We start from the raw sequence: 15,807 nt of genomic DNA, 5'->3' as shown, positions 1-15,807 counted from the left end.
GGTCGCATCATGGCGCGACCCCGGCGTTCGTCGGCTGCGGCTGCAGCTACCCCCGGGCCTGCCAACCTGCTGTGCTGCCCAACCGCGAGAGACTTGGAACCATTGCAATGTGTTTGCGGGTTTGTGAGGCGAGCATCGCGACGGCGGCATCGTGTGGCGAACTTTGGTGTGGAGTGGCGTTCGGTGGCTGTTTTGCTGACTTGAGACGTGACGAGTGTGGTGCACCGTGGCGTCACTCGAGCTCAAGTGGCGTCCAGTTTTAGGGGGTAGGAGTGTGGGAATCGTGGAGAACCGCGACCTGCGATCCCGAGCCAGCGCGCGCTTCGGGAGAGACGCTTGTGCGCTGGAACCGGTCCGGCGCTCCGCTGGTTCGTCGGCGTCCCCCGAGAGATGGCGCCACCGATGTGTGCGGGGATAGGCGCGCGGGCGCGGGCGGCGCGAGCGTGCGCGCACGAGACGAGGAAGTCTCGGCGGAGACCCGGTCGAGGCGAGATCGGCGGAACGCGGTGGCGGCGGATACTTGTATCTCAGGTGGGAGCTTTGTTTGTCGCGCGCCGTGAGTGCCTACCTCCCGTTCGCGGTCACGACCCGGACGGCGTGATTCGTGAACGCCGTCGAGCCCTGTGCTCGCATGCTTTGGGATTCCCCAAATAAACGGCTGTGCTTCGGCACTACTGTCTACTGTGTTCTCGTATCGGCGAACCTCGCTGGGCTGCCGTAGCCATGGGAGCCCGCGTGGTTGACACGCCGGGAGCTAGCGTGGTGGCTTACGCCAGGACTGGCTAAGTCGCCCCGAGGAACCCCTCACATATATCCCACAGCTTCTACCCAGCATTGAGGTTTATTGATCAAAGGAGCCACGTCTACGGTAAAGATACAGTAACACTGTTTGTTCAGACCTGGAGGGATATTTCGGTTCGTTTCCCCGCAGCCATGTTTTCCCAATATTCAGATGCGTTATTGAAAAACTGCAAGCAAGAGGAGGAGGAGAAAACTTTTAACAGTAAAATCGAGCTGATTAGTGGGCCGGGTCCTCAGCCCAAAAGTGGTTTTCTTCATTTCATAGAACGCCATCCCGAGCAGAGCAGAATTTGTTCTTTACGCCTGGAAGGGTTGGAAAACAATAAAAGAGCTGCTTGGAAATATTCAGCGGTTTCGGTTCTTGTAATATGTGCACGTGTACTACTTATTGTGTTCGTTACGAGTATACCAAGGCTTCAACACCGTAATCATGACATAATTGTTCGGGTTGAGAGTCAGTTCGTTATGATAACGATGCTTACAGTAGAAATTCCGAGCACAAAAGCCGCCTTCGAGTACTCTCGAGGACGTTGTGTGGGGCACGATCGCGGTGGCGGAGCACAAACCTTCTCATTGTATTTGCATGTGAATTAACAACGCACGGTGCGGGTATGCACCTTCTTGCACGCAGCCATAACGAAAGCCAATTTGTGAAGAAAGGAATGAATGTATGCCATACAGCCTGAAAAAATTTTATCCACACGATCTTTGTGAGCCTCCCAAACATCATAAAACATTCTAATTAGATGTTTGTGACGGTGCAGAAAAATTAATGCGTTTGGCACAGAAAAAAAAAAAAACATTCATCAGATACAAGTCAACAACGAAAAAAATAGAACAGCTGCTTTATTTCCTGCTGTGCGATGCGCGTGTAGGGGTCTGCTGCTTGGTACATAGCATTAGACTGTTGAGTCTTCATAAGAGCATTTTAAAAATTCTGTTGGAAAGCCTACGCATTTTTGAATACTTATCGAGGAGCTCTGAGCGCTGAACTTCGCGAATAAGCTAGAAAGGACGAGTTACACACGATCATCTCAGCGATGCTCTGAAGAAAGTTGTTCTCTCTCTCTCCTCTTGTGTTGCAAACTTGTGGAGTATACAGCTTGAAAATGTTCAGATGTGTAAGAAGCTTGCAAAAATAACGGAATTACTAGAAATACGTTTTTTAATGCACGAAAGCATCAAAGCGGGCGGTTTCTAGCACAGGCACTGCTGCCCCTCACAAGCGGTGTGTAGCACACCTAGGCTCTAGGCGCGCTCAGTGGAGGCCCCTTCCGGTTAAATTTCTGCCATCCGGAGAGAGAGAGAGAGAGAGAGAGAGAGAGAGAGAGAGAGAGAGAGAGAGAGAGAGAGAGAGAGAGAGAGAGAGAGAGAGAGAGAGAGAGAAAATTATTTCTGCCGAGGCTCAGTCCTAGTGAGTCTGTTACGGGAGGAAGGCGCGCCAGGTAATCTTGAGCCCTAGTGGCGGTCAGGGGCCGTAGCTCGGGTGAGGAGCCCGCGACCACCTGGGCATCTTCCAACGTGCGCCGAAAGGTCATCACACGGGCGTTTTCGCCTCCATCTGAAAAGCGGCCACCGAGGCCGGGGTCGAACCCGTGACCTTGGGCGCAGCAGCACAACTCCTCAGCCACTTCGCCACCGCAAAGCTGGAATGAGGTTGTCACATTTCCTCTTGTATTTTCGTAGAGCGTGTGTGCTGATAGGCAGCAGGCCGCAAAGAAGTAGGCACGTGCGTCGTTTGGGAATTCGAGCCCGTATGCACAGCAGTGCGGTTAAGTGCAACTCGTTTCTGCCGTGAGCTCGCGTCCTCTTGTTTGTTTTCGTGTAATTCCCAATTATGCAAAGAGAGCTTATGTTAAACCACCAAAAATTGGCTGTCTGTTCTACTCGCGCAACTGGGCCTGTAGTGGTAGCATGTAAGACGTTTTATTGAGCCTTTATGGATGCGTGAAGAGATTTTCACCTATGTCTGGAGGCCGCGAGCCCGCCCCACGTCCAGGGCGGGCTCGCGGCCTCGGGATCGCGGCCTGCAGTGACGTCTCCCAAGGGCGGTCATAGCTCGAACGCGAGGTGGGGCGTGCGTCAGCTCTTCCGGGTTTCGGTGTACACCGTCTGCTGCCAGTATCAATGTCCGTCGCAAGAGCTCATACCCCTGCACCCGTTACTCGCTCTGGAAAGCGCACACTCACCACGTCATCAGAGGTATGTGTCACGATTGGAGCACGGGGTGTCTGAAGGGTAGAACTGCAGTGAACGACCGATTCAGAACACGTAGGGGGTCTCCATGCTCCGGTAGCGCAGATCACCGCCTTTTCTGTTGGGCTTTTTCTTAGTTCGTCCAGTAACACGAGGCGAAACTTCCACCGGAACCGCGCACCTACACACGTGGCCACTAGTGCACATCGCTGCACGCGTGTGCACATCGCTGCACGCGTGTGCGCCGCCCCGGCTGCACTGTGGACCGCGATTTCGTCACGTGACGCCTTTCGGCGTCGGGCTTCTTCCTGACTGCTTCTGCAGTATATCCCGCGTGTTTGGCACTCGGTGTGATGTTCCACCGGCACACTAGATGGGACAATCCGTCGCCTGGAGGCTGCGGGTATCACGCCTAGTCGACGCCACGGGGATGCGCGCTGTGTCGAAAACCTTTTCCGCGAAACGCAGTTCGATATTTTCAGCTCGGAACCGAGCTGAAATTCGATCAATCGATTCCCGCTGTTCACAACTCTTTCCTTGGCCAGGTTTCCCTCGCTGGCCAGGAAAAGCGGGTGACGAAGCCAGGACAAACTCGGTCTGAAGGAAACCTGCGCTTACCCCGAAACTACCGGGCCCTTCCCACACAGGAAAGCCTCTGCGAAACCGAACGACATCGCGTTGCCCCACTATCAAGCGCAAGACCACGGCCGTGGTCCGGGAATCGTGGAACAAAATGTCGTGGCTGTACAGGCAGCATCTTGCAGTATGACATTGCGTCATTAAACTGCCATGTCACTTCAAAAGGCAGCCGAAAAAAAGTGTGCGATATTTCTTACACGCACAAAACGATGCCCCCTCAGATCTCATCAGCATTGCCCATTAACGTGGTTTTTGTGTAGTACTAAACTGTGCAATTGTGCCGTTGCAGAGTGAGACTCCATCGAGTTGAAATAGTCCGGTGCCCGAAGCTCTGGCCGAGAAAGCAGAACGCTTTTTTATTGGCGTTGCTCCAAAATGCGTTACTCGGCTCGCCTTTGCGATGTGCAAGGAAAGGGAGTGAGTGTACAGAAGAGGCTGCTTTTGTAACGTGCATTAGCAAGGTATCAAAAGAGCGTCGCCATGGGCGCCCGCAGTTTCGACGGCCTTGTTTGTGGCTGCGCGTGCGGCGAATATATCGACCAGTATTGAGTAATGCGGCTGTGGGACTGCTGTCAAGTTGTGATTTTGTGAAGGAAGTTCACTTCGTCTGGGTTGGCGACGTTTTGGAGGCAGGCAAGCTCGTGCCTAATTTACCGTGCAGTAAGCGCCAACGCTTGCACACGTTTCGTGCGCACCCAATAGGCCCATAATACACTATAGGCTGACTTTTTTGTAATTCGAGTTGACGTCATTGGTTGTACGGATTCATTAATTACAACGCATGCGCACTCAGAAGCCGTGCACTCGAGCGCGCGGGCTTGCGAACGGGAGTGCTGAGACGATGTTTGCACATTACGCCCACGGATGGAAGTCTCGAGAATGTGTTGTAACCCAGGGCTGGGCTGCAACCTGCTAGAGCTCCATTGGCGCCCTTGCCGCGGGACCGTGTCACCAGAGCCCACAAAGAGCGACGCAACGCCGGGCACGGTGGTCCAAGCGCAGCATTCCGAACCCATGCGCGTGCCTCTTGCAGTTCCGCTTCGTTCTCAGCGTCTCTACAATCATCATCATTATCCATGTTGGCGGCAGATTACAAATCTGTGTTCCGGTATCGAAATACATTTGAAAAATGTATTTGTATCTCAGTAGTAGTGATATACTTTTACGGTGTATCTACGTGTGTGTATCTCTTACAATTATTTTCGCACCCATACTTCGAAGTGCGATGGGCCTCAAACGAATTTGCGAGACCTTCAGATTTCGAAAGCTTGTTCTAGCGGGCTGCAGAAAATTATGGACCGCACCATAAGGTATCGTGCGGCGAGGTGTTGTCAGCTACGATGCGCTAGGGCGTCTGCGGCTTTGAAGGTGGAGTCTTTTCGGCATCAGGACGGTCAGAGCAGACGCGTGTTGGAGCGGTAGTCTTTCGGTGGCCCGACGACGGGAGGAAGTATTTCGCCGTACTGCAGGACTTTCCAGCCACGAAGGCGGTGTTTGTTTGTTATAACACAAGCTTGTGCTCTCCTGCAGCGGTAGACTTCTCTCGTTTGCGAGCATCGTGCTCAGGCCAAATAGACGTAGTCTGAAAGACAGCTGGTTTGAAAAGCTGCTTTTACCCAAGTGCCGCTAATGTTTTCTCGTTTGGCGAGTAAAGTTATGTAATTCTCCAAGATTCAGTTGTATTAGTGATTCCATTTTGTGCATGTATTGGTTTTGAAATGCATAACGCTTCATAAAAATGTATTTTAGAACATGAGGTCGCCGAAATACAAAAATATTTCAGTATCTGTATCTCATCTTTTATCTGTATTCCGGAATATTTTTTTCTGTGCGTGCAAAAGTCTAAAATGTCCCGTTACGTCAAAATTAAATCTATCTTAGTATCTGTATTTTAGGCGGCCAACGCATGTATTGTGATACAGTCGATCCCAAATATATCGAACCAAGATATATCGAATTATAGCATAAATTGAACAGTCCAAACATCCCCTTGGAAATCCTATGTAAAAGAAAATATTTTATATATCGATATGTCGAACTATTTTGCGATTCCCTTGCAGTTTCATATATCCGGGATCGACTGTATTTGCATTCCGGAATACATTTTAAAGTATATATGCCCAGCCCTAAACCTATTTGTTATTTACCAGTAAAACGTGTCCGGGTTTCATCAAAAAATTCTGACGATCGTGCAAAATGGAGGGCCCAAACCAACTGAAAATATTTATTGCGAAGTACTTCAGGTGAAATCTCTGAGCAGAAATTGTGCGCAGTTCTGTACGTAGCTTGATCGTGCTTGGCTGTTTTGAACTGTCGGCGTCCTTGTACCATCATAAACAATAAGTTTTGGTTTTCCTGTCGTACATACAGGTCCCGCATGTCTTCGTTTGAAATTATTGGAATTTGTGAAAAAAAAATTTGGTACCTATTGTTCTGACGTTGGGAGCCTAAAACGTTGTTTTGCCTGCCTGTTCTTGGCGCCTAAAACGCGCTTTTGTAATGCCAGAAAATTCGGCCTCTAATGATGATTGTTTGATCGCCTATAGCAAACATGGAGCTATATACGAAATAGTTCCGCTTCAGTCTGTTTGTTGACACACTTCGAAAAAGGTGGCTGGGTTCACGGAAACCTGGAGATAAATTCTCTAAAAAAGGGCCGTTGTTTTTGAAACGACGCGTTAGCGCCATGCAAATGCACGTGTTCTCGGGTTGGGGCGCCGCTTTGTGGGGCGGGAAAGGGGGGTAGAAGCACTCCCGGGATCACTGTAACATGGGCGCGAAGCGACGATCAAAGCCGCGTCGTTTTTAAAGGACGGCCCCTTTTTTAGAGAATTGATCCCCTGGATGTCGTTTCGCTTTGGTCTCATAAACTCTGTCGGGTTGCGGCGGCTCGTGTAAAAGCCGTCAAGTGTTCCAGCGGGGCCCGCTGCGTTCGTTCTTCCCGTGCGGTGGACGTGGGCATCCCGGAGGGCCGGCTGGGGCGACTGTAGGTGTGCGCTTTGTCTCGGAGGGAGAGGGGGAGGGCGCACCAGCTGGTTTCCCTTAGCCCGGCGCGCCCAGATGGGCCGCGCCGCCTGCTCGCGTGCGCTGCCACGTGCCGTAATTTTCGCCCGCGCGTGGTACGCATCCGCCGCGCGAGGTCCATTTTGCGGCGCTTAACCCCGGTGTGAGCACCGTCTTCCAGGCGTTGTGTGGACATAGCCGAGTGGGCGATCCGGTGGAAGGCGAATGAACCGCCGATCCCCCGGCTCTGACCCAGCCCCGGCTGAGCACGCTCCCAGACGTCTGTGTTTGGAGGTTTCGGTCTCCCGTCGGAAGTCTGAGGGGGGCGGGGGGGGGGGGGGGGGGGGGGGGGGGGGAGGAGGCCGCGCTCCTCCCACGTGCTCTGGCGACGTTTGCCGGGGTCGTATTTTGGGCCTCCTCGCCGCCGCTCTCTTCCTTGCATGGCTGTACTTTTTCTCCGCTTTCGGCGGCGACGCCCGGGCTTCCTCTCCATCCTCTCCCGGCTGGGCCGGCCGGCCCGACTGACAGATCACTCTTGTGGCGCACGACGAAAGGTCGCCCCGTGCCCCGGCTCTTTGTGTGCTCACGGCGCTGCGCGTCTGCACCGTGACGTGCCGCACGTGGCCCTTGCCGAGGGCGACCTTCCGGGACTTTCGTGGCAGCTTCTCGGTCCTGTGTTTCGAAAGAGCGTGCGCGGCCCGCGGTGGCATCGTGGTGGGCGATGCCTGCGCTGCCGCGCCGGTCGGCGTCTTCGGGCGCGGCCGACGTTCCCCATGCGCGGCTGGGCTATCGTTACGCGGGACTCGAGCGCTTCTCTGGCCGGCCGCGTGTGTACGACAGCCCGTCGTCGTCCCGCTCGTCGTCCCCGCCGCCTCTGCCCGAGAAGCAGCCACCGTCCTTTGTGCCCCTGACCTTGTCAAGCTCGGTGAGTCCTCGCGAGCCTGGACGCAGTCTCCAGGGGCCGGCCTGGACGCAGGTGCAGGCGGACTCTCGCTTTCTGCGCGCTTTGTGTGCCCACTTCTGCTGCATTTCGGGGCAGCTCCCCGCGCACAGGCTCCTAGAGTACACCTGCCGTGTGCATTAGTGTGGCTGGCCAGGGGTTCTCCGGGGGAAAAAAATGAAACTTTTCATGTGCGGCTACTGAATGGGTGGGCAGCGCTTATAATAGCTGCTCCGATGAAAACATCGTACAGCATTGCTTCATTCGAAGTTTGCACACTGCATTTTATGCACACTGCACACAATAAGCTGGACAAATTGGGAAAACTGAAGCAGCGGTTACGACGCCCCTTAGTTTCCTCCTGTGATGCTTGATTGATTGTAGGGCTTAACGCGCCGACGCTACGGAGGCGATGAGGCGCGCCGTAGTGGAGGGCTGCGGGTTAATTTTGACCTCCTGGGGATCTTTAACGTGCGCTGAGATCTCTAACACACGGGCGTAGTCGCTTTTCGCCTCCATCAGAAAAGCGGCCGGGATTCGAGGATGGAACCCGTGTCCACCCTGTTATGCTAGATGCATGCTGCGTTTATGGCTGCGACAGAAACGCGTCCAAGCCTGCTGACACCGCGACTTCGCGGTGACTTCCGTGCGCAGCGTGGCGTTTACATACGACATCGACGCGACAGATAGCAGGTTCACTGCTCTTCTGACGCAGCTATGTAAACGCCTCAAATTTTTGGAGTGTTAGCTTGAAAACGCGCTCATTCTAGTGGAAATTCTGAATAGCACGTTTTCTAACGGTACGCCGATTGACAAAGGACTAAGCCACGAAAAGCTAGGGGAAATTATATCATTTAGACAAACTTTCCGAACGAACAATAACTTGACCAGCTGGAGGCGAGGCGTCATTGCAGAATGGCAGGTTCGCTATGCCCCCCGCAAATGTCATTCTTTTGACACCGTGAAACTGTGGCTGGCTGCGAGTCCGAAGCGTTGGTCGTTTGGATTCCCCGAGCTCAGGGAATTCCGTGCGTGCATCTGTGATGTCACACAAGCAATACCGCTGCTGTTGGCCGCCGGCTTCGTTTCAGTTGCAGCAAAGATTCGTCGGGGCTGTTGAGTCTGCTTTGAAGGCGAAAGCATTGTAACTTTCCCTGGCGATACTGCTTTACTGCTGCATTGTATTTTTATTCTTGATCTTCATTGGTTGGTAGACACCAGACCATTCGGAGCTGCATACTGAGGGGATACGAATCTGTTTAAAGGACAGACACCCAATTGAAAGGGCGTGACTTAAGACACTTTAGCCCGCAACGGTTCTGCTGATAGCGCCCTAGAAGTTTTGAAATCGGAATTTTTATATCTACGAGCCATACGTGTCCTGCCACAGGGAATACTGGCAACCATGGCAGTGAGCCGTACGGCAACGTACTTTTAACTGTGCGGGAGATGAAAAGACGCGTTAAAACCGCAGTAATGTGCAGTCTCTCCCATTGCTTTATGCGGTTTTGGAAGCGCGCATTGACACCGACGTAGTTTGTACACGCACGGTAGTGTCACGTTTTGACGCTACATGGCGCCACCGTTGAGACTTCAGAAAGTTTAGTGCCAAATTAAAATTGTTTCCGCCTGTTTGTTTGGAAATTCCTTGCGGTTACCGCAGTGTATAAAACGCTGGCTTTCGTTATGAGCTAGAGAACATGCACTCCACCAACATCGCTTGTTTGTCCCTTTAAAACCATTTTCTTCGTGAATGGCCTCCGGCTCAAAGCTGGAGCATTTCCCCTTGACCACGGAGCTTCCGTGGCTGGAGAAAGGACGACTATGTTTTGTTAGCATAGCGAGCGGGTGTCGTACCGTACCGTACGCCAGCGTTACCACCATTCCGTGACCACATGCGATTTCTTCCGTCGTTCGCCGCACTGTGTACTGGCGACGGGTGAGTGGCCGGGGGTGTCAAGGTACACTTCAAAGGGCTCAGAGTGGCAGCTTTGAATTGCCGAGAGGTGCGCTTGGCGTCGTTTGCATAGCGAGGGAGGCCTCTCTAGTCGCAAACAAGTGGGGGCGAGTCGTTGCTGTGCGGGTCAACGTTACTATAAAAAAAAAGTGTACTGGTTTATACCCCTGCCATACGGCAAATCTAATGTCATTCAAAGTGAATGACATTAGCTGTTAATGACATTCGGTTTGGCCGTGCGAGTCCACACAGCGAAACAAATGTAATTTGATAGTGATAGCGGTGAGGATTAGCGAGCTCGCAAAACCGCTACGTTATATTTCAAGTGCAGCTAGAATGTTTTCATACGTAATATTTTTTTAAAACATAACAAAGGATCTTTTTTTTTTTTAAATAAAGAGGAAGATCACCGGTTTCAAGTCCGCAAAAAATCCGTATTAGGGTAGCGCGCGCATTGGGGACAATATTTTCTTTGTTGTTAGTACTTGTTTGTCTTTCATTATTTGAAAAACAACATGAAGGGGAAAATATAAGTTTACTAACAGTTTTTAGTACAGTATTCTTTGGTTTATCACTGAACTTTCTCTAGTAACGCGGCACTGCTGTCGAGGCCACTCATTTAGCTGCTGAATGAGCTCCCGAACCTCAGTCAGCCACTAAATGTCATGCGCCTCAAATGTCAGTCTGTATTCACTTGTAACGCCGAATTAATGTCGTTTAGAGCGAGTGACATTTGCTCTAAATGTCATTAAATCTGCCGTGTGACAGGGGTATTAATTAGCCTCGTTGCGGCTGGGTGGCGTCGTGTGGGAACCCTGTGCTCCTGAAACTTGGTGTGCATCGTGGCCTTGTTTCAAAGCCGCCACTTTTGGCAGTGCGTGCAAAATCAGTTTGGCAAGTCTGCTTGAAAAATCTTGGCGCTGGTACGAGTATCGTGCGTCACCGCACTCATCGGCTGTTCTGTCACGCGTGCTAGGTGATGGACAGCCGATGCAGGATTCTGAGCAAGTTCCGCAATTGGTCACGGCGTTTCGTCACCCCCCCCTGCCAATGGCTGGCATTACCCAACTTCGTGAACGCATATGACATCGCTGCAGCTTTAGCTAAGGTGTGATGCTTCCGATGCAAGTCTTGTTCTGCAGTTTCGGCTCATGTGCACTTTTTTTTTCCTATGAGGGTGGCGTTCAAGAGTGGCTTTTTCATTCTCCTTGCCAGTTTCTTAACGTTGGCCGTGACGCCGCATTCAGGGGTCCACAGGGCGGCGGCATTGAACATATATTGCACGTTCTTCCTCCATCAAATGTCCTGTAGCGGACACACACAGTCGGCAGCGAACCGTGGTGTATGTCTGAACATCGAAATAGTCGGAGTACTGAGAACGAGTTCCAGGCCGTGGTTGCAGTTGTGGAGGCAACGCCCGTGTTTGTGGAGATTTTGGCACACAGCGCAAAACCGCAAGTGGTCTCCCCACGGCACGCCCCTCCCTTCAAGTAAACAGCTCTGACGCGTGAAGCTCCAATTTGTGGCGTCATGGCGGCGCGTTCTCTTTATAAGCTCTATGCGGCCGCTAAATGATCGAATGATGAGTACACAGGCACGAGTGAGTGTTCAAAAGCTGTTGCCTGCAGTGGGCGTTTAATTGGCACGTGCTGCATCGCCAGCGAAGCTCCGCAACAACCGCGATCGGGCGCCAGCGCTTGGTACGAAGACTGCGGTGCTTCAAAAGCGCAGCGTGACGCCGGAGGAGCAACAGTGCGCTCCTTCTCCCGCGAGGCGGGTCTTTGAACCCGGGCTGAACGGGCGGACGGCAGGGCTGGTATCGCGTGAGTCGAGCGGGTGAATCTGCCGCCGCCGTGATAAGAGACCGCTGTCCGTCTTGCCGAGCCCGCTCTCGGCTCGGGCTGCAGGGGCACCTCGAGGCCCCGCGAAGCCGGGGCATCTAGAAGGGCAGCTAGACCCTTCTTCGCTTTGGCGTGTCATGCTGAGGGAGCAGCCGCGCTCGCCCGGTCACTCTGGTCCCCAAGGCGCAGTTAACTCGGCTTGGGAGAAGTCCAGCGAAATTTCTGTTAATGTTTACCTAAAACTGAGAGCATTGCGACCAGTGGGGACTCTCCCGGACTTCTTATCCCGATGGTAGTGTCGGCAGTCTTGGGAGCCGGTTGATACTAGACACGGTTGCTCTTGCTGCGCCAGTGGTGTGTGGAAAGAAGGAAAGAAAACGCAAAATCTTTTCTCTGCCTAGACCTCTCTGACCGGTACGTGCAACCACTGAACGCGACGGGGAAGGCCATGCTGTGTAGCGTAGTGTGTCGACTGAATTACTACCACCTCGAACGTAGTTTGTTTGGAATTCATTCCGATTTGACAAGCTATGGACCTGCTTCACGGCGAGTGCAGTTAAAATAACACGCGCGTAGGTGTGTGCGGATATTCGAAAATTTCGATTATTACTCGAATAATAAATATGTTATATTCTAAAGGGTTCGAATATTCGGATATTATCGAATAGGACGCGGCTTTTAACTTCGAAAAAAATGACCAAAACATCGTTTTTTTTTAAAGCCATATATTCGGCTTCTATGTTTTCTATCCTGTGCGTTTGCAAAGTGTTTCCGGGGAAAACCGTCGCAGAGTGGGATAAAAAATACTTGTGCAGCTGCGGGGACAAAATGTCTGCTGAAAGGGCGAAAAAAAAAAAAAAACGGCAATTTTCGGAGCGCTGTATCTCTGCACCGGGCGGGACCATTTTGGTACCATTGGATCGGCCGAGCGATCCTCTTTCCGGTCCTGACCGCCTATTTTATCTTCGTTTATTCATAAACGCACGAACAGCAGAAAAAGAACCACGCACAAACGGTTTCTTAAAAGTTATTTTTTGCCACCTACGTCTCTTGTTTTCCAGTGATTTCTTCGTGACCGCTAAGTCTATTTTTGATTCCGTTCTTAGCGTTACGTTTCTTGATAAACAGGGTAGGTCGTAACACTCTTGGTTTCTCTGGTTTACTTTTTGTGAATTTTTATACAAATTGTCGTTTTTGGTCTATATGCCTGTTGTACATTCACTTCTGAAAAACTGAAAACTAAAAAAAGAATTATAACAAAAAAATCTAAGGCTGTCGCCACCTCGCCCATTCATTTGGGAATGCAAAGCACTTTGAACAAGTTTTATATTATGTTTTGTAGGCCACTCAAGCGCAGTACAAGGTGAACAGAAAGAAAATTTTGTAAATAGCAAAGTTCTTAAAATATTACTTGAAATTTTTATGGTGTTATCACAGAAGCATTTCCACTTGCATTGCTAATTTTTTATAAAAATTCTAAGAACATCAAGAAGTTTATTTCGTAAGCCACGTCCCCCTTAATTATTCCATATTCGAAGCTAGATATTCGTATTCGATTCGTATTCGAAAAATTCTATATTCGCACATCCCTACACGCGCGTGAAAATATCGCCATAATGAAAATAGGACAAGGGGTAATTTAAAAATGACGTTGGGCACCGTGCGATAGCGGACGCCCAAAAAACTGTGCAGCATTCCGACGGCCAATGCGTGCACAGTAATAGTCCCCGCTTTGTTTACAAACGTGAGGCCGGTCTAAGTCTAGCCTGCCTGATTGTTTGGGCAGGCTGCAGTAGACTGAATAGAAGTTTGACGCGAATATTTGATTGGTCTCGGGGTTTGGCGCCGAACTGGTGGGGTCATTCGATTTTATGCCGGACACTGGTCGTGCGACTAGTGTACGTAGCGTACACGTTCGCCCGGGGCCGTCTCTGCCCACAGGGTTAAATTGCTCATTGGGAACGACCTTTTAGATACGATGCTTCATAGTTTTTCTAAGAGCTATTGTTTGCGCGAGCTTGCGTAGCGGGCCGAGGACGTGTAACGGTTTCCTCTCAGAGTGGCAATGTTCAGCATGGGTTCAAAAAAAAAAATTCGCGGAGGAAAACGGCAGAGCGGCGTAACGGTCTCCAAAATAAAATAAAAAGGGGGGGTTGGGCAAATAGAGAAAGGCGAATAGGTGGCCAGTTCAAGCGGCGCAGAGCTTGGCTTATCGCAACGTGTGGCCGCCGTGTTGCAAAGAATTTTTTAAAAACAACTTTCCGTGTGTCGTGCTTAGGGCCAGCTCGAAACCGGTTGACGGGAAAATTTCGGAAGAACTTCTGTGCGGAACGTTCCCGTAATTTTCTGATTTTTGTCGGTGTAAAAGTGTCAAGAGGCACCATCCATTCGGCTGTTTTGAGCAGCGCCATAATGACGGAGACAAAAGTGCGCGAAGCAGGTACAGAAAACTAGCAGTAGAAAAGGGTTAACGTGGGCCAGTTGGTGCGTAGTGCTTACACGGAAAAAGAGGACTAGGAAAGAGGGCGGCTAGGAAAGACAGCGCTGCATGCGCGTGTCTGTCCTTTCCGAATCCCGTTTGTGCCCTGTCCTTCCGGGAAGGGGAAAGGTTTGCGGTATATCCCAAAATAAGTTACACCCTACACAATCTCCATAACAGTGTAGAGTTTCGTTGTCCTTTGTAGGCAATACGAATGGTAGTTTACGACGAACGCTGTGAGCTCCCACAGCCATTCACGCAGCCGCACAACGTCAGATAAAACGAATGTGCGTTACTCACTTATTCATTACTCATTTATCCATTGCTCATTTATCCGAAGGGTATGCTGAGCCGCCATTTCAGAACGACCAAAATGTACGTATCTTCCGTTTGGCCGCGATCACAACTATAGTCGACAGCCCTTTTATTTCGCCCAGATTACGCGGGCATAATAGCATTTCTCGTATTGGGCCTGCCAGAGCATTTCTTCAGCAACCCACCCGCCGCGGTGGCTCAGTGGCCAAGGCGTTGTGCTGCTGAGCACGAGGACGCGGGTTCGATTCCTGGCCGATTTTCTGATGGAGGCCAAAAGCAAAAACGCCCGTGTGTACGAGACTTCGGCGCACTTTGAAGATCCCCAGGTGGTCAAAATTAATCCGGAGCACTCCACTACGGCGCGCCTCATCGCCTGCGTTGCGTCGGCGCGTTAAACCCCACAATCAATCAATCAATCATCAGCAACCCCCCACCCCCCGAGCGGCGTTGCACTAAATTTTTCGCTATTTTTGTGCGGCTGTTTTACTGCTTCTCAGTGACACCGTCGGAAAAGTTCGTGAAAACGTCAGTTATTGTTGGAAGTGAGACCCATGCACTCGCTTCGCTAGTTCTGCACAAAATACGCCCGTTTTCCCACCCCTATCTCTCTCCCCCTCACGTCGGGAAATGCGCAAAGCAAGCGAGAAACAAGAAAGAATCGCGTGCGGAATCTCCCAGTTTCCTCGTTGCGCCGAGTTTCCGCTGCTCTCGATTTCCGCTCGTCTTCCAGGGTGTGGCTAGAGCACGAATGCACGGGGCTGGGCGTGGACTGGCTGACCGGTACTGCATGATTTTCATCGTGTACAGCTGCCGCTGGTTGTGGATGAAAATTTGTTGCAGAATTACTGCTGCCAGAATACGCGACTTGGTCATCGTTACTGTGAGCGTTCGTTGGCTGATCTTTAATGTGGAACGTTCGTAGGCTACTCACTCGTGAGGCAATTCGCATGGTTCCTGGGGAAGAAAGAGCCGACGGGGATTGTATCCGATCGCCATAAAGCAGCATCGTTTTTGAAGTTTGTGCTACAATGGTGGGATATCCGTCGTATTGCCAGGCTTGCTGAAAGGCATGAACATCGATCCGCTACACTCATGGCTACAATACTGGTACTCGTGTTAAGTGTCCGGACGAAATGTTGAGCAAAAGCAGTTTTCTTTATATCGTCTGTCTTCGGCTTGCAAGGTGCTCTCTCCGTCGTTTTCAGCTTGTGTGAGCGACAAAGAACCGGCGGGCTTGTGCCAGTTTTGGCAAGGTTTCCTCGGTTCGTTTTACCCAGCCTTCGAGCGAGCCGGCTCGTGAGAGCAGCGTCATTTGCGCGTCTCTTCGATAGCGGGTGAGCACAGGAATCAATGCAATTTCCAAGAGAAAACGCATGTCCGGAGCTCCCGGGATTGTCGGCAGAGCCATTTATTAGTTGATTGTAATGCGCCGACCTAACGCAGGCGATGAAGCGCGCCGTAGTGGGGGGCTCCGGATTAATTTCGACCACCTGGGGATCTTTAACGTGCCCCGAAATCTCGTACACACGAGCGTTTTTGATTTTTGCCTTCACCAGAAAAGCGGCTGGGAATCGAACCCGCGTCCGCGTGCTCAGCATCACAACGCCTTAGCCACTGAGCCACCGTGCGGGGTGAC

At 51.4% G+C, this 15,807-nt stretch overlaps 1 protein-coding gene across 6 annotated transcripts in view; it reads left to right on the top strand.

The window, feature by feature from the left end:
* LOC144155153 (septin-7-like) overlaps window positions 1–15,807 on the top strand; it is a 97,587-nt gene that overhangs the window by 46,215 nt on the left and 35,565 nt on the right. For 3 of the 6 annotated variants that reach the window (XM_077686427.1, XM_077686426.1, XM_077686430.1), the window contains exon 1: window positions 7,346–7,564. The exons of the other annotated variants lie outside the window; for them this stretch is intronic. In XM_077686427.1, coding sequence (XP_077542553.1) covers window positions 7,361–7,564 — 204 coding nt within the window. In that variant the 5' untranslated portion in view covers window positions 7,346–7,360. Of the gene's footprint in view, window positions 1–7,345; window positions 7,565–15,807 lie in introns of those variants that run through there. 6 annotated transcript variants of the gene reach the window in all.

The sequence above is a fragment of the Haemaphysalis longicornis genome, unplaced genomic scaffold, assembly GCF_048455015.1.
Source record: "Haemaphysalis longicornis isolate Haplotype H1 unplaced genomic scaffold, Haemaphysalis longicornis Haplotype H1 scaffold_1, whole genome shotgun sequence".
Taxonomy (NCBI): Eukaryota; Metazoa; Arthropoda; class Arachnida; order Ixodida; family Ixodidae; genus Haemaphysalis; species Haemaphysalis longicornis.
This window is presented reverse-complemented; position numbering and strand designations above follow the sequence as displayed.